The sequence below is a fragment of the Lethenteron reissneri genome, chromosome 6 (assembly GCF_015708825.2).
Source record: "Lethenteron reissneri isolate LAM-NWPU_2019-01 chromosome 6, ASM1570882v1, whole genome shotgun sequence".
Lineage (NCBI taxonomy): Eukaryota > Metazoa > Chordata > Hyperoartia > Petromyzontiformes > Petromyzontidae > Lethenteron > Lethenteron reissneri.
The window spans coordinates 1605519-1628525 of NC_083784.1; the positions used below are offsets into that span (position 1 = coordinate 1605519).

At 49.2% G+C, this 23007-nt stretch overlaps 1 protein-coding gene across 2 annotated transcripts in view; it reads left to right on the forward strand.

The window, feature by feature from the left end:
* Positions 1 to 1432: 1432 nt before the first annotated feature.
* The window catches only part of LOC133353580 (fibronectin type III domain-containing protein 1-like), a 67741-nt gene continuing 46166 nt past the window's right edge, over positions 1433 to 23007 (forward strand). The window contains exons 1-8 of one of the 2 annotated variants that reach the window (XM_061569938.1): positions 1433 to 1942; positions 2047 to 2120; positions 9226 to 9456; positions 13932 to 14021; positions 15108 to 15225; positions 16710 to 16912; positions 19958 to 20065; positions 22788 to 22912. In XM_061569938.1, coding sequence (XP_061425922.1) covers positions 1935 to 1942; positions 2047 to 2120; positions 9226 to 9456; positions 13932 to 14021; positions 15108 to 15225; positions 16710 to 16912; positions 19958 to 20065; positions 22788 to 22912 — 957 coding nt within the window. In that variant the 5' untranslated portion in view covers positions 1433 to 1934. The remainder of the gene's footprint in view (positions 1943 to 2046; positions 2121 to 9225; positions 9457 to 13931; positions 14022 to 15107; positions 15226 to 16709; positions 16913 to 19957; positions 20066 to 22787; positions 22913 to 23007) is intronic. The other variant, XM_061569947.1, reaches the window with a different exon arrangement.

Here is a 23007-nt window from a genome sequence, read left to right on the forward strand (position 1 = left end):
CGTGCAATGAATGACATGCAGAGTCTTCATGCCAAACACGTGTGAAGTAACGCATGCAATAAACGTGCCCACGCGTTGCAAAGTATAAACACAACGTGTGTTTTCCATCTGTGAGCAAGAGTTGCACAGCTCATCGGATTCATGCAGTGTTTGTAAATATTCTGATTCTGACGCATTCTCACGATGGCACAGGTGAAGATGAAAGTGTGACGTTGTTTGCGCACGGAGCCTCCACTAGAGAGAGCTCTGCTCAGGTGCAGGCAGACCTCGCTTAGCGCACAAGATGAGTTCACGGAGAAAGGGAGCGCTAATCGAATCAGCGTTACAAATTGGGCCATTATAGCCACCGCAAACATGGAGTTGTATTACTTCTTACGTATGAGCAGCGCTAATAATAATACAGATGGTAACGATTTTATTTTCTGTAATTAAAACGAGTATTATCATCATAGCATCAGTGCGCGCTAGGGTAATTGGGCTATTCATTCAGCCTGGCCACAGATGTGTCGGAGGAAGAGGGAGTAGACCCACACTCTTCCTCACCGCACCACACACACGCACAGACATCAACACACAGACAAGCATAGACACACTGCCGCAGTTACATTGAGCAGATCTGGTTTGGGCCACAGCTATTGCAGTGTCTAACATTTGAAAGGCGTATACTATCGAATGTCCATTTACACGACAAAAACAAGAACACCAACAATAATAGCCGTTCCCCAACTAAATGTGGTGACGTGATACGACTTCGCTCGTGCCACGCTTGGCTTGGTGCCAGGCTAGGTGTACTTTGAAGTGTCGGAGGCGCGTTGGGCTGGTCACAAAGACAGACCCCAGGTGTTACATAAACATTTACACAACAAACACCAATCGTCAATCACCACCACCAACTACCACGCTTGTGCCAAGGCTAGAGTTGGGTGTCCAGGATAGCTGCACTTTGAAGTGTCGAAGGCGCGTTGGCAGAACACGAGGTCACCAGCCTGACCCAGGTGTTGTGCGTTAACAGACTTGAGATGACGTGCAGACACAGACAACCACGTGTCCCCCCCCCCCCCACCGCCCCCACTCTGTGCCACCTACGAATCCGTGATCAACCTGTTCCGGAGATGTTTGTCACTTTATTTTTGACGATATGCCGAAAGCAAAATCGTTGCAGCACCTTCCTCGTCACGCGCTGCTCGCGACACGCGCACGGCCGCTGGGCCGCGGGCAGTTGGCGAGGCGAAGACCCCCCCCCCCCCCCCCCCACGGCTTCTGCGTAAAGAGCGCGCAATGGAACAGCCGACTTTTACGCACAGCTTATCCCCGCAGTGACGCGCGCTGCAGATGAAAGATTCCATCAATCTTTGGGGCGGAGGTGGGGCTAGGGGGATTGTTGAGGCAAGAGCAAACACAAGCAACAACCACAGCCACCACCACCATCACCGCCACCTCCTCGCTAAGCCCCCCGTACTTCCTCAATTCCTCTCGCTCCCCTCCCAATCCTCACTCCGAGGGTCTTTTTGTGCCAAGACGAGACTCATCCAACTGAGCAGGGCGGCGTGCGTGCGCGCTCCAACCCGCCCCTATCGAGTGGTGGAGGCGCATGCATGTGTGCAAACAGCCTCAGCACCCTCCCCTATAATTTCGGCACTTGGGGTTGCACTATCGCAGTCACGGGGCTAAGCTGCTGGCACATGGATGCTCGATACGACGAGAACGCACACGAGCAGTAGAGCGAGAGAGAGAGAGGAAAGTTGCTGGACGGACTGACTGCGCCGGACAGAGAGATAGGACACACACACCACACACACCACTCGCTCTCACACGCCCAGCCGGGACGAGAAGTCCAGCAGCGCACGTGTTCAACAAACTTCTCCCCACGCGTCCAGACAGCCCAAGGCGTGCTCGAAGACATCAGCAGCAGCAGCAGCAACAGCAGCAACAACATGACAATGTATTCATGAGCACGCGCGCATAACTCCACAAAAGTTGCAAGCAAATAAAAGCATTTTTTTTGTTTTTACAAAATCAATTCTAACGAGGATTTCTCCCCGCCAGACACACTGCTATGGTGACCCATGTCCTGCTTGTGCTGGTGATGGCTGTACTAGCGGGGTCTGCTGTTCACAGAGGTGAGTCCCAGGGAACGCATCATCGGGACACTCCGGCACGTGGCAATTGCAACGATGATAAACAAACACCTCGGGGTATATTGGCTTTCTTCAACAACAACAACAATACCACCCAGCAACATTTGTGCACGCATGCAAAGTCTCAAGACCGGTTTCGACCTGGGTTTCGTCGAAAACAAATGCTGCCCTGAGTTCGTATTGGCAAGAGAAAGCCGCATGCGTTAAACCCACGTTGCAGCATAGCAATAAACCTAATTCTGCTGATATTCAGAATGTCGCGTTTGCTTGCTTAAGCAACAAATGCTGCTGGACAATGTTTTATCCCGTGAAGCCAATAGGCCGACGTGACTAAAACGTACCTTTATTTAGCTCTACAGACACAGAATGGAATGCCGCTTATATTTCGTTTTTCTTATAATGTTCTACAACCACACGTACTCGGGTTGTAGACACATATCACCGAATACATGACAATGTACAAGATGTTTTCACTAGTGAACATGCATATATAAAATATCGGGTTAATGTAAAATACGTACAAACGTATTGCGTCGCGCGGATCAGTTAAGGAGTTGATGAAGGTGGGGAGCATAGAAAGAGCATGGTGCATACAGTACAACACTAGATTTTTCCGCAACTTTCGTCTGCTGACAGCATACAAATAATCGCAGGGGTGTTTTATACTGCCAGATGAGTAAATGAGGATCGTGACGTTTTGGGCGACTGACCTTTTTCAGGACATATTGAGGTTTATACAAAGAGTCTTGCACAGTCTTGCTAAGTGAAGATTAGTTGGTGGCAGCCGTCGGATTACAGACTCGCTGGTGTGTGAGCAACGAGGCATAGGCTTTGACAACACGGCATGGAATGCGTTCCAGAAGTTAATATGCAGATGTTTCTGATGCAGGGAGACAAGCGTGACTTGAACGACTGCTGTCAATTCTAGTGACGTTCTAGAAGGGTTGGAAACCACAGTTTTAATATTAAAATCTCCCCCTCCACTCACGACAACCCCCCCCCCCCCCCCCCCCCACCGAGAGGCTTGTTTGGTTTCACTCACAGGGAAGTGCCAACCTCAACTCATAGATTGCTTTAATTCTCACGTCAGTGAATCGGGTAACTCGCATAACTTTGGGTGTTTCTGCGACGAAAATTTGATCGAAAGTGGAAGAAGGTTCATAACTAGCAGATCATATGCCGGACACGCGAATATTATCTGGGCAGTGGTGGCTATACACGTCCGTGACACTTCAGAACTGTGGAGGCAACGAGGCTTGGTGGATCACGCAAAATGTTAGGCGTCCAGGAGGTTGCCATACTGCGAACTAATCTCTATCTGTGCCTTCTACATGGGATAGAGCGTTGCTTCCTCAGAAGCGTGGGTTTCTCCCTGCGTGTATAACAAACTCATTATTTGGACGAATGTATCTTAATCGAGGATTGCAGAGCTTGGGAAATTTGTTGACGCCGACTCACGGCTTGGTGGTTCCCCCTCGCGCCTCCAAGGCATTCTCTCTGCCTTCGAGAGCGAGCGAATACTAAAGAGATTGGTTTTGTGAGTGCTTCCAAGTTGTAAAAACAACTAGTGAGCACACATGGAGGGTGGCGTGAAACTTGCCTTGGCCTTTGTCACGTGACTGAAGTTTGCACATATAACCGGAGAAGTATGTTCTGATTCTCTAAGTCGGCTTTGTTTTAGTTAATTGGCCTCTTGACTTTCCAGATCGATATCCAGCATAATTTGTTTAAACAAGGAAACTCTGGAACAGTTTCGACTCTCTGGATCTCCACAAAAACCTCTATTGCGGATATTGGTCGCAAACGCATACGTGTTAAACTGTCTGGGTTTCATCAGTAGAGTCGGGTTTCTTAAACAGATGCTGCCAGGTTATCAGATGTTTGTTTGGACAGAGCAAGAACCCAAAACAATTCCGTTCTATTCAATGCAAAAAAGCAATCTTGTATATCAGCTCATAATGCATTGTTGTGGAGTATCGTGATTCAAAGCACATTTAAGCAAACTTCTTTCCGTCTCCAAATAAAACATATTGTTATATTTGAGGATTTTTTTCTTCTCCCAGTGTGCTAGCATATAAACCAGGCGTGTATTCCCAACACGCGGAGCGGAGTGAATGTTGGGAATGCGAACCGCTGTTGTTTGCCAAGAACTCCATCGCAGCCAACTCCATGCTCCGTGCATGAACCGTGCCGCGTGTTCGCAGCTCCCGACTACTGAGCCAACACGAACGGCAACCTCCACTGGTTCGGCGTTCAGCCACTCGTGATTAAACCGCGTTGCCAAGTGTAGCAGCGAGTTGGTAGTTCTAGCCAGAGGGGTAACGACATGAGCTCAGGTGGTACAAAAATCGCTCAGGTGGGGCCCCAATATTTGATTTGTCTCGCACGGTCGAACCCAGGATGTTCTACACCGCGGCTCTTCTAGCCTCACCACATCGTTGCGCTCACGGTCTCGAACACTTAACGCTGTATGGGGCGCTCCGTCTTCGCAAAATAAGCGTTGTTGGCGTTCTTTGACACGGTGGTTGTCAAGGGGGCCCCGACTCGTAGCTCTGGCCACCAAGGGGTGGTCACGGCAGCTCCCAGTACCTGCCACTGTCTCGAGCCCGAATCACCAAGGAGCACACAAAACACGCACCGCGTTTACATGCGGGGTCGTCACTTAATCCGGCTGAAAAAAATATCCATCTCTGAGATTCTTAAACATTTGATTGCCATGCGACCAACGCTCTTTGCAGAGCGGCCAAAGTGGCGTGCCTCGAGTCGTGTGGATAAACGAGACCTGAATGACTTTCAGAAGTAGTTCTATGGTGTCTTCTTCCAGACCCGCTGCGCAGCCACCGAGTTTCACACTCGTAGCTGCGGCTCGTGACTCAACGCTGGACGCACAATTGGAATATAATTAAGATTTTAAAACATATATATTTGTGTGTACGTCTCACAGCGCGGATGACAATTACCGCGTGTACGATCGCACGGAAAACCTTCCCCTGATAACGGTGATAGCTGCCAGTCGCGTACGCTTACACAGAGTCGCGTCCGCTTACACAGAATCGCCCCTTGAAGCTGCAATAATGATGATGATGATAAAGGGGAAATGTCTTCGTTGTGAGGGTTAGCACACGGGACTTGCAATGCTGGCATCGCCTGTCCGATCTCCCGGGCACGGCAGTTGAAACAATGGTGCAAGATTCTAAAACCCCCTTGAATCTGTCCACCCAGCAGGTCAGTCTAACTGAGCACTCCACAGTTGTGTGACAGGTCGCGTGCGGCGGGGGTAAAAACGTGGGTAACGCCCACCTCTCACAAGACGTCTGGCCAGATGTCTCGGAAGAGTAGGCCAAGAGATTGTCGAGAAGGTGCCTTCTAGAGCACCCTCTCGTTGTATATTACGATAATGTTCAACTCGTCGCTCGAGTAGAGAGCGACTCAGAGAAGTGGGAAGGCAGCAGCCACGCGGCAGTGAGCCGGCGTCAACTCTCGCCCAAGCTCTGCGGTCCTCTACGTACGAAGGTGTTACAGGCAGCTGAATGAGCGCCGCGTTTACATGTGGGAGGACGTTTGAGCACCCGTTCCGCCAGCAGTGGCGTGAGCAAAGCAATTGCAGGACTGCACCTTTACGCATTGATGGATAATAATGTCGATGATACGGAAAGCGCCACAGCCTTCAGCACCGTCACACAGCGCGAGACGCAAATGAGCACAGTCCGTGTTGATGGTGCCAGCGCCCGATCATCACGGGAGCGAGTTGAGACAGAGGGCGCTGGGCTCGGTACGACGCCGTGTGTCACGACCTTCGGGAGACAAAGGCGGCCGTACGTTGGTGTTGGTCACTCACCTCCATCGAGTGCAGTTCCGACCTTAATAGGTGCTCGCTAACAGCACTTTATCTTGCAGTGTATGCTTGCGATACATATCTGCAGCTGTGCCAAGTTGGTAGAGTTTACGCACAGAGAATGTTTACTGAAGCACGTTAACTAAAGGAAAATCACAGGTTCAGTTAATGTACGCAGGCGATGGAGCGGTGGTGCAGCGGTTAGCGCACTGCGCTGCAAACTCGTCCACCCGAGTTTGACTTCGGGCCGCGGCGAACATCAGTGGCGAGTAGGAACTAAACCGCTCCTCGTTCTCTCCCTTAAATGCCCCCCCCCTTCCCCATTTAAAAGCCCGCATCGACCAGCGTGGTGAAGTATGGTCAAACAACCCCCACGACCCGCGTGTCATCCCCCAGTGGATTGACACGCGCCTTTAAATGAGTATAAGAACAAAAAACATCGATTTGAAACGGAAACAAATTGGCATGTAAGCGCTGGGCGACTGTGTTTCGCGTCTTTAATTAATATTGCAGCAGCAAGGAAACGCGAGTCGCGTTTGAAAGTTAACCCGCTGATAACAAAAGCAACAGCAACAAGGGTGACGGATCCCAGATGTATTCGATGGCATTGCACCAATCGGGCGAGGGCGGAGGAGGGTGAAACAGTGTGCGTCCATTTATAACCGAATCGAGTCCAAAAACGTGAATTACCGTGAGAGAAAATAAAAATAAAACTTCAACTCCAATTCTTATTTTCGTGGAACACGCGCCCTGTGATGCAACAACAGCTCGCCTCGGCCAACGCCTCTCTCAACCATTCTTCTTCCCACTCCTCTCTCACACGCTCTTTCGATCCGGCTCGATCAAGCGAGGGATGTGAGAGGCCCGGCGGTGGGGACTGTGACGGCTGCGTGCCCGGGCCGCCTCCAAATGGGAGATCGGTCACTGAACTGCACGGCGAGTTCGTCTCTGCCGTAGCTCACGAACAGTGACGTTCTCCTACAATTACCAAATGTAACACCTGGGGACTCTCTCGCAGTGCACGGCACACCGGTTATGAAGAGCTGGCCAGGGGGCTTCGTGGTGTAGCCATCGAGTGTGCAGACGGTGCAACTGCGTAGGCACGAAGCGCCCACACATTCTTGATTTAAAGCTTTCGTGACCACAGGAATCCATACTCTTTGGTTCTTTCGGTAAAGTCACGTAGATGGGAAATTAATAGATCACGACGTTTCGATCGCAACACAAGCACTCGTCATCAGGTGAGACAAACACAGCAGCAGGATAACTGCTGACCCATGCACTATTGCTCACGGCTAACATTAGCAACCATTGTGGTGAAGTAAGGCCAAAACAACTCCATGGGGAGGCCTTCGTCCAGCAGTGCATAGACAGAGGGCTGTAATCTTCTTGGTTCTTTCGGTAAAGTCACGTAGAAGGGAAGTAATAAAAAATAATAAAAATAAAACATAATAAAATAATTCTCACGACGTTTCGGCCACAACGCAAACAGCCGTCCTCAGGTGAAGACCAGGTCTGTCGGGGAGACGCTGTCTACGTGACTTTACCGAAAGAACCAAGAAGATGAATCCCAGCAGTCACGAAAGCTTTAAATCGAAATAAAAGGGCTGTAAGTTCAAGGAGTATTTTACCGGGTGATAAGTTACGATTGCACTGCAGTCAATGATGAAAACACGACTTTGCAATGCAGTGCAAATGCACGCGTTTCATCACGATCCAAGGTGCACGGTGATTGTAAACGTCCACACAGACGCCTTCAGAGGCATTCTTTTCTGTTTAAGAGCGATGCAAAGACGCCAGACCCCCCCCCCCCCCCCCCCAAGAACGACTCGTGGCAGGGCCATTTACCAACTATTTCAACAGCAGCGGCGTGGGCATACACAAAGCACTGGACGTCTTAGGTAGCATTGCGTGAACCAACAGCTCCCTTGACTCCGGCCTCTCTGGAGAAGGTGTTCATAATTTGACCGCGAACCCGAGTTCTACTCCCGGCTACGGCCAGCACCACGCCCGGCCGCCTTTGTCTCTCTACTGATGATGTTTACGCACCTCACCAGGTACTAGGCTGAGTCGACCTAGGGGAGACCCAAGACCGGTTAATATGATCTTCGCTAGTGTTGGCCCGTGATCTGGAATCGAGCTCGTGTCGCACTACCCGCTACACTACCGCTCATATATTCACACGGGGGTGAACTCCACATAGCCTTTTTAACAGATTGTTAGTGAGCGCCTATTAAGGCAGGCATGGGCCACAAGCACGAACTTCTGTGCGGGAAAGAAGTCCGTGCAGAGTGCACGGCAGACAACAAGCAGATCGTATCGCAACTCATTCTATTAAGCCTCTAACATGTGTTTAAAGTTTAAACACCGACTGTTGTAACCCCCCCCTCGCCCCTTAATCAAAGTCACGCTACAGGGTTACACGCCACGGCTTACTCTCAGCCGGAATTAGTCCACGAAGCTGTTCGAATAATTATTTTAAATAGGCACTCGGCCACATGCATGCATCCATCCATCTCACCGTATGTTGTCTCTTAATGATCTTCATACACCTGTGCACACGTGGTTAACGGAATGTGGTGTCCAGTAAGACAAGCTCGTTATGGATGGCCGCACAATGTACGCCCCCCCCCCCCCCAATTAATTAACCTCTAACATTTTTGTCCTTTGCATATTAATTTTAGTATTAAATACACCTTCCTTTACAATTATATTACGTTTTAGAGAATTCATAACGAGAAGACTATTTATTTTTACCGCACTGGAGCAATCCTACGAGGCTATAAGCTCTTTTTCACATATGTCCAGTATTAATTAAATTGGGGTCACAAGGCATTTGGACCGCCCTGTACCCTCGTGGTAGTGCCTTACGCCACCCCCCCTCCTCTCAAGCCAGCCTAGCTCGAGAGACAAACAAAATCTCAGAGAGAGAAATCCATTCTAGATTTTAAGCTTTCGTGACTGCAAGGATTCATATTCTTAGGTTTTTTCGGTAAAGTCACGTAGGTAAAAATTTTTAATTAATAAAAGTAAAATAAATAAAAAAAATAAAATAAAAATCACGACACAAGCTTCCGTCTACGGTTCCACCTGAAGACGGAAGCTTGTGTTGCCTCCGAAACGTCGTGATCTTTATTTTATTTTACTTTTATTAATTTTATTTTTTTACCTACGTGACTTTACCGAAAAAACCTAAGAATAAGAGAAATCCATGCCGGGTTTCACCCCCCCCAACCCCTTTTGCCTTCGCAGAGAAACGCGAGCCGCTGACGCTCCGGATCCACTCGGGAGGAGACGGAGTCACCTTCAACTTCCACCCGGGCTCTACGGGGGGAGACGCGGTGGACGAGGTGGAGGAGGTGGCTCCCCCACCCAGACGGCGTCAGAACCACGGCCCCGTGCTGCAGGGCGCCGCGGGGAACCCGGCGGCTCACGGCCGCGCCGCGGCCTCCTTCCTGCACCGCCAGGGGGCATCGCAGCTCGGTGAGTGGCCAAGGGCCAGAGCCAGCCCCCACCACCCCCCGCCCCCCCCCCGCCTCTCTTCTCTCGCTTGCGTTGCTGAACGAGTCCGTCCGTCTCCGTGCGCGGTGCGTTTTTGTGTTCGCCGATGTTCAGAGGGGTGGGTCACTGTCGCCGATGAGGCCATCACCCGGTGTGGGTGAGGACCGACACGCATCCCAAACCATTGGGGGTTTAATTCTAGATTTGAAGCTTTCGTGACTGCAAGGATTCATACTCTTAGTTTTTTGGGTAAAGTCACGTAGGTAATTTTTTTTAATTCAAATTAATAAAAATAAAATAATTGGGGGTTTGACAGAAGCGCGATGATGCTGGTGGTGGTGATGGAGAGGGGGGGGGGGTCTTTTCACTCGTTGTGTATCGTCGGGGGGGGGGGGCACGTCAGTGACTGCACTAGAAGGCCACCAGGGCACGCAAGTGGCCCACGGGCCTTGCAACGAAGAAGACCGCTCACTGGTGGCGAGTCGCCTTCCTGTCGCTCTTCCATGGCGACCGCCATGGGTCACTGCTCCCACAAACTTCACTCACTGAGTCCTCCACCCATGTTGAGGACTGCATCTACCAGACTGGATCTACCATACTGACTGCATCTACCAGACTGGATCTACTAGACTGGCTGGATCTACCAGACTGGATCTACCAGACTGGCTGAATCTACCAGACTGACTGGATCTACCAGACTGACTGGATCTACCAGACTGGATATACCAGACTGACTGGATCTACCAGACTGGATCTACCAGACTGACTGGATCTACCAGACTGGATCTACCAGACTGGCTGAATCTACCAGACTGGATCTACCAGACTGACTGGATCTACCAGACTGGATCTACCAGACTGACTGGATCTACCAGACTGGATCTACCAGACTGGCTGAATCTACCAGACTGGATCTACCAGACTGGCTGAATCTATCAGACTGGATCTACCAGACTGACTGGATCTACCAGACTGGATCTACCAGACTGACTGGATCTACCAGACTGGATCTACCAGACTGGATCTACCAGACTGACTGGATCTACCAGACTGGATCTACCAGACTGACTGGATCTACCAGACTGGATCTACCAGACTGACTGGATCTACCAGACTGGATCTACCAGACTGACTGGATCTACCAGACTGGATCTACCAGACTGACTGGATCTACCAGACTGGATCTACCAGACTGACTGGATCTACCAGACTGGATCTACCAGACTGACTGGATCTACCAGACTGGATCTACCAGACTGGCTGAATCTACCAGACTGGATCTACCAGACTGACTGAATCTACCAGACTGGATCTACCAGACTGACTGAATCTACCAGACTGGATCTACCAGACTGACTGGATCTACCAGACTGGATCTACCAGACTGGATCTACCAGACTGACTGGATCTACCAGACTGACTGGATCTACCAGACTGGATCTACCAGACTGACTGGATCTACCAGACTGGATCTACCAGACTGGTTGGATCTACCAGACTGACCGCTTCGTCTCATCCTGAATCAGAATCAGTATTTATGCTGCTGGAGGAATCCGATGAGCTATAAAGCTCTTTTTTCACAGGTGTTCAGTAGGGGCGGGTCAGGTCGTTAAAACAACACACAATACAAAAACACAACAGGAGTGAAAAGTATAGGAAAGTTAAACAGATCGCTGAAAATATATACAAAAATATATACAATATATACAAAAATATATACAAAAAAAACAAAAATTTTCCTGTTACCAGGTAAATCCCACTAAGCTATGAGCTTATTTTTTCAGAAGCGACCTGGCCACAAATGAAAGCTCAGCGAAGTGGTTTTTCGCGTGGAAATCTATAGCAGCAAAATAATCTAAAGAGAATGGCGGAGCAGATAACATGAATATTCGTTTGGTTCTTTCGGTTAAGTCACGTCTAAAGATAAAATAATAAATTAAATTAAATAATAGCATACGACGTTTCGATTGCAACACAAGCATTTGCATATCAATGCAAATGCTTTCTCTAACCCCCTCCCTCTCTCTGCCTCCTCCCCCCTCTGTCTATTTAAGGCCACCCCACAGAGATGATCACCCCTCTCTGTTACCTGTGTTGCTCTCTCTATGTATCTTGGTGATATCTGTCTGCTAATATGTCTGTCTATAGTTTTCTGGTTAGATTTTATGTCGCTATTTCATTATACCTGATGATGATTGCTTGTGTTGCAATCGAAACGTCGTATGCTATTATTTAATTTAATTTATTATTTTATCTTTTGACGTGACTTAACCGAAAGAACCAAATAATAATTCCTGCAGTCACGAAAGTTCAAAAATTAAGAATGAATATTCGTCCAAACGGTGTCATACAAACACCGAATCCGGCACGTGGTTATCTCCTCGGGTCACTTAATAAGGCACCAACAAAAAAGTTAGCCGACCTAAAACAATCAAAGATAGCCGCCAAATTCAACGGTGGTCACAGCCAAAAATCGTGGATATCTTGGGGGGGGGGGGGGGGGGAAATGCAGCCATGTTTGATTTTAGATGGCCGACATTGTTTTTTGTTTATGAAAAGATACACGGCTGTGAATGTCCCTAGCAAACCTTGACTTAAAGCTTTCATGACTGCAGGAATACGTATCGCAACACAAGCAATCATCTTCACCTGAAGACGATTGCTTGTGTTGCGATCGAAACGTCGTGATATTTATTTATTTAGTTTTCTATCTACGTGGCTTTACCGAAAGACCCATAGAATATATTTCCCTAGCAAGTTTCATGCTTGTATCACGCTTGAAACAATTATTGTGGGAGAAAAAGAATGCACTTCATCCACTCCACTAAAAAATCGGAAGAGGTTACAAGAGACTGCTTGCTCACGCCACTGATTGGCGGGATTCTGCAAGAAGGGAGCTCGAAAGCGAACCCAGCGGTCTCCACTGCTGAAGGTAACACAAAGTGTTAGAGAAACGTAAACTTTTCCGACTTCTGGCAGTTTGCAAACCTGTGGGAAGTGGTCCGCCAAAATTTCTGCAGACACGATTCGTTTCTTCTTCACAAAACACTGTCATCTGAGTTGCCTGATGGTCCCATGAGCAGTGTTTGAAGTTTGACAGAAGTCCACAGGTCTAGACAAAGTTGGGAACCACTGCTCTATAGAGACTATTTTGGCCTACTCTTTCACACTGGCCAGGCGTCTTGAAAAAAGTGGGACTACCCTCAATGGGATTTTTGCACACAGCGTTGAACGTACGGTGTTTTTTTTCTGGAAGATTTGCTGGTTTATCCAGGATGTTTCTGTTGCGCGTCGTCGCTTTAAGATGTTCTCTGTTCATATTTTGTTTGTTGCGGTTGCACCCGACTTAAGAGCCGCATGGCTCACAGGGCTATACCTAGTAAATGAAACTTGAACTTGAGGGCTTAATTTTTGATGGAATATTTGCGGATGCTCCCCCAATCACTCTACCAAGGAGCAAAAAACAGGATTGGGTCACATAGCGAGTCAATTACTCGTACGACGAACGTTTTGTAATCCCAAGGCGGTACTCATTTCTATCTGATCCATAGACTACTTGGGGGGAAAAACATATATGTGTTGTGAGCATTTCCAATTGTATACCGCAGGTCCCTTGGGGTTTGTGTTTGGCGAAGTGACACTTTGGTTAGAGTGTTCGCCTTTCAGTCTCTGGGAACAGTGTGAGTTTAAATTCAGGTCAGTTTGTTGAAACAGCCCATCATTTTCATCCTCCCTTCAGGGCTGATGAAATGAATACCACATTTTGTGGAGTCAAACGTGGTGGTTCTATGGGATTGGCTGGGCCCTGCGATAGAAACTAGAATGTTTCATCACTCGCCAGTGTATATGAGGATAATACTAATAATAATTATGATGTCCTTTATGTGTTATGCCCCTTATGTTCGTGGGTTTTGCAGTCTCCTCCCACGCTTATAAACACTCATTAATGGGGTTGGCCAAACACCAAAAGACTATAGGAACACAGAGCTTGGGCAATTGTAAGTGCCAGTTCTGGATGCCTTCCCACTTGGTCTGTGGTTTCCGTGCATCTCAATCTATATTTATAAAACCTCGATTGAAATTAATTTCTCTAGAACTGATTTTTGTGTTTAATTTCTCGTCCTTCCCCAACTAGCACGGTTGGCTACGTACAGTGCGAACGAAGTTCAACATGGACACAAACATCTCCGTGTAAAAACTGTGCACGTTACACATTCTCCGGAGTGTTGAGATGCAATTTGCATGAATGACGCTTCGTAGAAAAATAAATAAGAAACCGAATGTGGCGTGCAACCATCAGCAACGGGGGTGACAAAAGTGACCTGGCCACACACCCTCCCCCTCGTACGCTGCGGCGGCCTTCATAGACGCCCGCTGACAGCACCTGCTCCAACACTCTTCCATTTGCATCCGTGTGTGTGTGTACCATATTTGTGTGCGCGTGTGTCCGTAAATAGGTGCAGGCCCTCGCACAATTCACGTGCTGGCGATCCGCTCTCAGGGCCGGGCGGGCTCGGCTGCCCAACGGCCACACCACCTGAGCATAGGTGAGGTCGCGGGGTCAGGCGCTCGCTGTCGGCGAAAAGGCACCGCTGATTGCAGACGCCGCATTGATTTGTGGAAGGAGACTTTTATAAATCTTCACTCGACGTGGTTTTGTGCAACCGGGCACAGGCCGCGCTGCTGCGTGTTTGCCGGCCACTTGACGTACTGGGGGTCTTTAAGGCTTTGCGCTCAGAAATTGTGTTTAAGATAAAATAAATAAAATAACCCGACAGTTTCCACCCGGACCGGGGTTCACCGTACGTGCGTTGTCTGTGATGGTGCTCATGGGGGTATCTAATAGTGTGTAAGGGATTGGGAAGTTTGGCAAGCAGGTTTGTGGCCGACATGTTCGCATTTGAGTGTTACCTTCTCATTCAAGTACGGCTTCCTCCAGGCACTTAGATTTTCTTCCACGAACAAAAAAAAAATCTTGAAAAGGAATTGGCCATCAACACCAAAGCAGGGTGCTCCTGAGAATGTCACGAGACTCAAGGAGGCTTTCCTGGATAAAAACACGTGATTGTTGCTTTGTGTTATTTGAAAAAAAAATCAATATGGTTTCCTGCTCAATTGAGCATGGGGTAACACTCATGCCCCGTTTACGGCTTTGAGCCAGCGGTGGAAATTCTACATTCCTATTTTTCGTGGCAAGTTTATCCAGAGGACAACCGCTCTTGATTTCCCCAACAAAGTAGTATGCGTTTTGTGAACTCCGGACAGATGATGTCGACCTGGATTTACACGTGCACGTGTGTGCGTGTGCGTCGGGGAGCGGTGGCACAGCGGTTAGCACGCTGCACTGCAACCCCGGAGGCCCGAATCCAACTTCTGCCTACGGCAGTCATCGGTGATGATTATCTGAACCGATCCTGGGCCTCCTTTATGTCGACTCAGCCTCCAATGAGTACCTGGTGCGATGCGTAAATATCGCCACTGGGGAGACAAAGGCGGCCGGGCGTGGTGCTGGCCACCCACCCCCTCGTGTGCCATACTGGCTTTCATTAGGTGCTCGCTAACAGCACTTGCCCCAACAGTCTGTTAAGGCTACACGGGGTGGGGGGGAATCTTTGTCTTCTGTCGCGGCTCAGACGAGCGAGTGTCGATGATGAAGGACGTGCGGGTGGAGATGCTGAGCCCCGTGTCGGTGCTCATCACGTGGCGGGATCCTCTGTACAGCGCCGAGCACGAGCAGGGCAGCACGCAGCGGTGAGCGAAGCGCGCACGCGGCACCCACCATCGAATGAGGGCAAGGGGGTAAAGAATTGCATTCGGGGCCCACGTGAAGGCCCATCACTTCCTAACGGTCTGCAAACAAATCACCGCGGTCATCTTAGACTTCGACGCGCCCATTGTTGTGGCGCTCGCTCACCGATACACGTGACCGGCGCGGGGTCGTGGCTATCCTGCTTCCCCACGTCGACCGATCAGCCGCAGCCGTCCAAGCGACTTCAGCCGGGGCTCCAAGATCTGCCTTGAACTGCGTGTGGGTCAACCTTGGAGCCCGGGTGCCAGTCTCTGCCCCAGGGCCTGTGCCGCATGATCGGGTAGCAGCGGCAGAGGTTGAGAGTGGCATGATCTGGCATGTCGTCAGACATCTGTCTGACGTGTCCAAACTAATCGGGTACGAGACGGGAATATTTTCGACCTGGCAAAAGCAATCAATGTGCTCCTGGTTTTAATGCACTCAGTCATTTGCCATCACTTGGCACGAAGCACCAGCAAGCGACGGACACGGATGGCTGTGAAGGGATGTGCAGTCCTGCGAGAGATCTGAATGGGGTTTTCATCTAATGATATGACGGCAAATAGCACAATTGGGATTCAATTTGAGAAAAGGATGAGACCAAAAAATCAGGTTTAAGTTTTGCAGACACAGTGACCGGAGTTCACCTTCTGGCTCACAGCCAACACCAGTGTGACAATTATCTGGACCAGTTCTGGGCCTGCCCCGAGGTCAACTCAGCCTCAAATGAATACCCTGGTGCATTGTTTAATCATCGACACAAGGGAGATGAAGGTGGTCCGGTGTGGTGCTGGCCACCCACCCCTTTGTGTGCCAGACCGGGCCCCATAGGTGTTCGCTAACAGCCCTTGCCCCAGTTTAAAAGGCTATACGGGGAGTCTTTGTCTTTGTAGACACACACACACAGATTGGTGCCAGAAAGACGTGAAACTACTTGAGCATATTGGCACAAGACAGGAGAGTGGAAACAAATGACGAGATGTGCAGTGGCCACCAACGGGCTGCCCAGGGATCGTGATGAAGATGATGACACACATATCCTCAATAGCTGGGTTAACACGGAGGCTTTCACGACCAATATTATTTTTAACAATTCTGGCTAATCACCTGATGAAGCTGGTTGTTATGACGGGCAAAACGACGTACTCGAATTGTAAATATTGTCGGCTTATTCTCCAGCACACCGTTGTGCTGAAGTAGTAACTAACTGGCACGGTTTTTTTTACATGACAAACCTCACTAATTGGCTGTAGCTGAGAGCCACCAAGACATCCATCGAGCAAAAATCTGCAAGACGGAGAAAACATTTCAAGGAGCACGCGAGAGCGATGAGATGCCTTTCATCCAGCAGAATATCTCGGCCCGCAGCGTTCCCTTCAAAAGGCCAGACGGGTTCGGAGAGGATCTTCTGTCTGTGCGGCCCTCTTTTCTCTGGCTGCGCCCGCAGGTACTACACGGTGCGCTACCGGGAGCAGGTGCCCACCGCCATGTGGGCCTACCGCACCGTGAGCCGGCCTCACCTCGTGCTGGGGAACCTGCGACCGCGCGCCGAGTACGAGTACGCGGTGCGCGTGTCGGAAGGCCGAGTTGACGGAGACTGGTGTGGTCCATCAAAGCAAAAGCAGCAGCAGCAGCACCAACACGTTGCGAGTAAGTGTCTGTGTGTGTGTGTGTCTGTGTGTGTCTGTGTGTGTGTCTGTGTGGGTGCGTTGGTGTACGGTGTTTTTTTCTGCAATATCTTTTCTTGGATTTTCTGTTTGCACTTAGTCACATATTCACTTTAAGATGTTTTTTGTTCATGTTTATGTTTTTTGTTTGTTGCGGTTGCACCCGATTGAAGAGCCGAATGGCTCACAGGGCTATACCTAATACATGAACTTGAACTTAGGGTAGCGATTAGCGCGCTGCGCTATGAACCCGGCGACACGAGTTCGATTCCCGCTCTAGGCCAACACCAGTGCCGATTATCTGAACCGGTCCCGTGCCTCCCCTAGGTCGACTCAGCCTCAAATGAGTACCTGGTGCGGTGTGTAAACATTGCCACTAGGGAGACAAAGGCGGTCGGGCGTGGTGCTGGCCACCCACCACCTTGTGTGCCGTTCCGGCCTTCATAGGTGCTCGCTAACAGCACTTGCCCCTACAGTCTGTTAAGGCTATATGGGGGATCTTTGTCTATCTTTGTGTGTCTGTGTGTGTGTGCAAGCGACACACGGGCCACAAGCAGCAGCAGCGGCAGCATCAGAACTTTGGGTTCAGGTTTTTAACCGATTATTCATTTGACAGGTAGGATTTCGCAGCCAATATTACGACTGCCTTGGATGTGTTTTTTTACATTCTAATTTTGCCCCGCATCTTGTCCTGATGATGCTGATGATGTTTGACGTGAGTTGCAAGCGAAATGTCGTGTCGACATGGCCGATGGTCGTTGTTCGACTTGCAGGTGAGCGAAAATAATAATAATTGCAGCGTTAAACGTGGCAATTCAGTTATTAAATTCGTCATGAATACAAAAGCATTGCAGCTAGACAATAAAAAATTCAGCTGAGTTTAATTGGATTTAGAATAGTTAATAGCTCCTTAAAATTGCCGGTTAAAATCCCTGCAGTGGCACGGACAAGCAATTGCAGGGCTGCACCTACAACATTCCACACCTATATCATTAAACAGAATAGAAAATAATTTATGATCAAAATCAGTTCCTGAGGTAATGACTTCAAGGCAAGAGAGCGATTTAGAGGGAAGATTGTAACGCAAACGGTTATTAACTCCTGGAACAGAACATTGTGATGTTGAAAAATGTCTGAGGCTTCAAAGACTTAGGTCCGGAAGGAGTAAACTAGATAGGCTGACGGGACGGAGGGTACAAGTGATCATAATAATCTTAATAATCTTTGCATTTAAATGCCTCAGCATTTCAACCATTCAAAGGGAGCCCTACAGTGGCAGCTGCCCCTGTGTGGCACAAGGTGATGAGCACCAGCCTGAAAGTGGGCATTAGGTGTGGCAGGGGGTGAATAATTTAGTTCATTGTCGACAACAACGACAACAACAATTATTTTACCCAGCAGAAATGGACAAATAATGAAGTGAACATCTAAACATGTCGCCGGAGCTATTGAACTAATCCAGCGCTTGACAGAAATGATAGAGGTTTCCAATTTAAACCGCAATAACCACGTTCAACATGTTATTGGTTCTTTTCGGTAAAGTCACGTAGAAGGGAAATAACAACATTATATAAATATAAAACAATAAAAATTTGAAATTTTCTTGCTGTGGATTTCACACCTGATGATGATTGCTTGTGTTGCAGTCGAAACGTCGTGATAATTTTTATTGTTTTATATTTATATTATTTTGTTATTTCCCTTCTACGTGACTTTACCGAAAGAACCAAGAATATGAATCCCTGCAGTCACGAAAGCTTTAAATCAAAACTTGACACATGTTGTCACTGCAATGCTGTTTTGGGCACGGGTGCGTTGAGAGCTGTAATCTAAATACAGTTTTGCGCACGGCTACTGTTCCGTGTGTTCATGTTATATTGCACAAGTGGGCATTAAAACTAGATGAAAACGGGCCATTTTTCAGGGTGACACGGAGCTAATAGTAAGCCCCGAAGCAATCACAGGATTAGATTGCAAGGTCTTTGTTCGGCATTAAGGAGTAAGGAAAAATGGCTAAACTGTAAGGGATCATTATTTTGATCGCTGTGTATTATATTTAATTAGCACGATACATATTCATCGTCAAAATGATCCACAGCCGTAAAAATCGGCACGCGCGTGGTGGCCCCAACGAAAAATAATCTCATCCAATTATAATTTGACAAGACACAATATCTCGGTGGTGGTGCAGTATTACATTTTTTTACGTTATTACGTAGCAGTGGGTTTGAACCCATGCCTTTTGGATTCGGTAACTTGAGTTCAATTCCCGACCATGGCTTTACAATGAGTGGCGAGCATGCTGGAGTACGATGGAAACAAACCCCACGACCATGAGGAAGCCTTCATCAAGCAGTGAATTATTGACAGATGGCTGTGCACAATTGTTTTTACCATCATAATAAATTGACACACTTTGTCAATCCACTGCAGGACGAAGGCTTCCTCATGCCTTGTTGGTCATGGGTAATGTTTGGCCATTCTTCATCGTGCTGGCCAGTACCGTGGTCAGGATAAAAAACAGGTTTTGCTGGTTTCATGGTGCACCGTGGCAAACCACTGCACCACCACTGTCCTACCACATTTGTATTTACAATTAACCAAGCTGATTGGGTTTGTACCTATCTTGGATTTCCCAGGATTGTCCTGTTTTTGAGGTAGTAGCTGTACTGGGAAATCTGTCTTCCTGGAGCATGAATGGTCCCAGTTTTGTGTCAGCTGCGTATTAATAGCGCGTCGCTCAAGACGACGCATTTACGTTCGGTTTTCCCGTCTTCTGGTATTCTGAGATATCCTCATGCCCGTGAGATGTCCCGGCTCTTATTTTCCTACCCCAGAGATGGGAACCCTAGCCACCAAACCTGGGTCGGCATGAGTTCAACCCCGCTTGGGAATCGACTCAACCCATCATTGCCATCTCCACAGGCCATCGCGTGCATCGTTACTAGCCAATGGGAAGAGCAGCCACGGATACGGTGTGGTGTCAGCACGTTTGCCTCCGGTTTCCAACCTCTGCTTTCGCTTACAGGGCCACTGAACGCTGACCCGTCCTCCGTCATAGGGCCTCGCTCGGCCTCTGCTAAGGCACCCAAGGCGCTGAGCAATTCCATCCGTCGGAAGTCGCCCGGAAAGAATGGTTATCTTCACCTCCTCCACCTCCTCTACCTCCTCCTCCTCGACCTCTTCCTTCTCCACCTCCTCCTTCACCTCTTCCACCTCCTTCCCATGCACCATCCCTAGCGTTGCCAGCTTCGAGATTTTGTTGGGGATTTCGCAGTGACTTTGGGATGCTACTGTGGTGTAATGGTTCTCACACTGGACAATCCAGAGATCACTGAGTTGATTCAATGTCCCGGCGCAACAGTTGAAACAATGAACATGTTTCTTAAGTCTACCCGCCTCTGTCTGCCCTGCAGTCTAAATGTATCCACTCGTGGTTAGTTTATTGGCAGGTCGCGTGTGGCGGGGTAAAGTGTGTGTGCTCGCACCTCTCCCAAGACATCTGTGCAGCATGGAAGCGTGGGCCAAATATCCTCTCGAGGGGACTCTCTCGAGCTCCCTCTAGTGGAGGGCTTTCTGCTAGCAGTGGCGTGCGAAAGCAATTGCAGGGCTGCGCCTTGACGTTTAACCAAAGCGACGAGCGACCAATCTAACGACTTTCTGGGACGAGAACGTGATGCACATTTAGGAGCAATTTGCAGGAACGTAATAAGAATGCTGTATCAGTTTACAATGCTCTGAGCACTTTGTAAATAGTCCAGCGGCATGCCACGGCTTGAAAAGGTCTGTCCAGTGACATTTAGAGACTTTTTTTTTGCGGTACGCTTGGCGAATTTCGGCTTTAAGAAGTTGGCCTCAATTGGCCATCCATCCCGCCAGCGTGCACTGATCTCTCTCTAACTACAAACAGAAGAGCTCGTTTTCGCGTTTGCTTTTCCAGAGCAACGCTCGTCACACGGCACTGCCGTGCCCAGATGCTTTCAAGCAAGAAGTCGCTGACTCGGCAAACAGCCTCCTGGCCCCCGGTTGCTTAACAAAATTGATGGTGTGGACACGTGCCCTTCTACCACATACATCAAACAACATAGACACATGCGTGTGTGTATGGTGTATGTGTGTGTGAAGAGGGACCGGTAGGGTAGCGGTTCGCACGCTGCGTTATAAACCCTGCAACCCGAGTTTGATTCCCGCTCACGGTCAACACCAGTAACGATTATCTGAATCGGTTCTGGGTCTCCCCTAGGTCGACTCAGCCTCAAATAAGTACTTGGTGCGGTGTGTAAACATCGCCACTGGGGAAACAAAGGCGACCGGGCGCGGTGCTGGCCACCCACCCCCTCGTGTGCCGTTCCAGCCTTCATAGGTGCTCGCTAACAGCACTTGCCCCAACAGTCTGTTACAGGCTACACGGGGGATCTTTGTGTGCGTGTGAATAGGGAGTGGTAGGGTAGTGGTTGGCACACTGCGCTACAAACCCGGCTACCAGAGTTCGATTTGCCGGCCACGGCCAAGATCAGCGGCAATAATCTGAACCAGTCCATGGGCATCACCTAAGTCTGCTCAGCCTTAAACCAGCAATCGGTGTGTTGGGGAAAGATCAGCACAATTATATATGGGCGAGAGAGATGGACATTGCGCATACATTCCACTTAACAAGCAAGACAATGACGGCACCGTATTCTAGTTGCTCTACCCAATCAGTTGGAGGCCCGTGGCTTGTTGCAGCCCTGCCACGCTTACCCACGTGGAAGAGACCACCTGCTCTCGTGGGCTTATTGTAGGTGTACATATACAGCGGTTGGAACGTGCCGCTATTGGATGAACCCCCCCGTACTCCTGTGTTTCTGCAGAGGGGAAACGGCATTGTCGACTTGGACTTGAGGACAAACAGCTTTCGTAGCAGGACTTGTAACATTTCCGTTTTGACCATTACCACCATCTGGGCCGGTCATTCTACCGCTTGAATCAAGGTCTCCCCGCCACCTCCACTGTCTCTCGCCATCCCGCGGCGACGTCGCATTCTGCCCGCCGCCTGCAAGCCTCTCCCCGGTTGACGTCCGCTGGGACCCATTCCGTCCCTTGGCTGCCATTCCATTGCTGTGCTTTGACCATCGTCCGTCGTCCCTTCGAGTGACGTATCCTGCCCCAAGCCCCGCATACTTGTACTAACACTTTGAACGGTGTCATTAATCTGCGTATGTTCTCTAATCCATGTGTTCCTCTTCATATATACATTTACTTACATATGACAAAAGACCTACGTACTGTATGTCAGGGGTGGGGAACCTATGGCCTGCAAGGCCATATCTGGCCCACGAATTAATCTCATAGAGCCCGTGGCCGCACAATGCCACATCGACAAGGCCCACAAAATAAATGTATTTGTCACGACAAGCATGTCAGCTGTACTAATTGGGTACTAAAGGCGAATATGATCAACCTGACAACACCGTGTTTCTACTATTAGCTCGCTCAGTTACTTATATCACTGCAAAGCAGTCATATTCGATCCCAAGTAAGATTTTCGACCCCGACCGTTCACGTAGAGTGAAGGTGAGGTGGGATGGGGTGGTCGCGCAGTGGTAATCACGCTGTTCTATAAACCACGAGGTCTGAGTTCAATTCCTGGCCTTGGCCCACATCAGCGATGAGTGACAGCTGACAGTGCGTGTACTCCCACCTCTTCTAAGACATCTGGCCACTGTGGAAGAGTAGGCCAGACACTCCCTCTAGAGGGCCTCTCTAAAGCTCCCTCTGGTTGGAGACCCATGTGCCAGAACAGCGGCTCGAGAGAGCAATTGCAGGGCCATCATCCCGAGGGGAGATTCAACTGAGGACTTGGGTGATCCCGTCTGCAGGAAAAAACGGGAAGTCGGAGCTGGGTCCACGGACGGACAAGAAGGAGAGGCCTTCTCCCAAAGCGCAGAGCGCCATCCCCGACAAAAAGTCTCACTTCGCCGAAAACAATCTCATCGGGAAATGGGTACGTGTTGAGCCTCCACGCATTCACGAGAGGGCACTTGGTCACTCACAAGCGCAGGTCGGATGGATCGGAGAAGCACCGTCGAAATGGCGTTG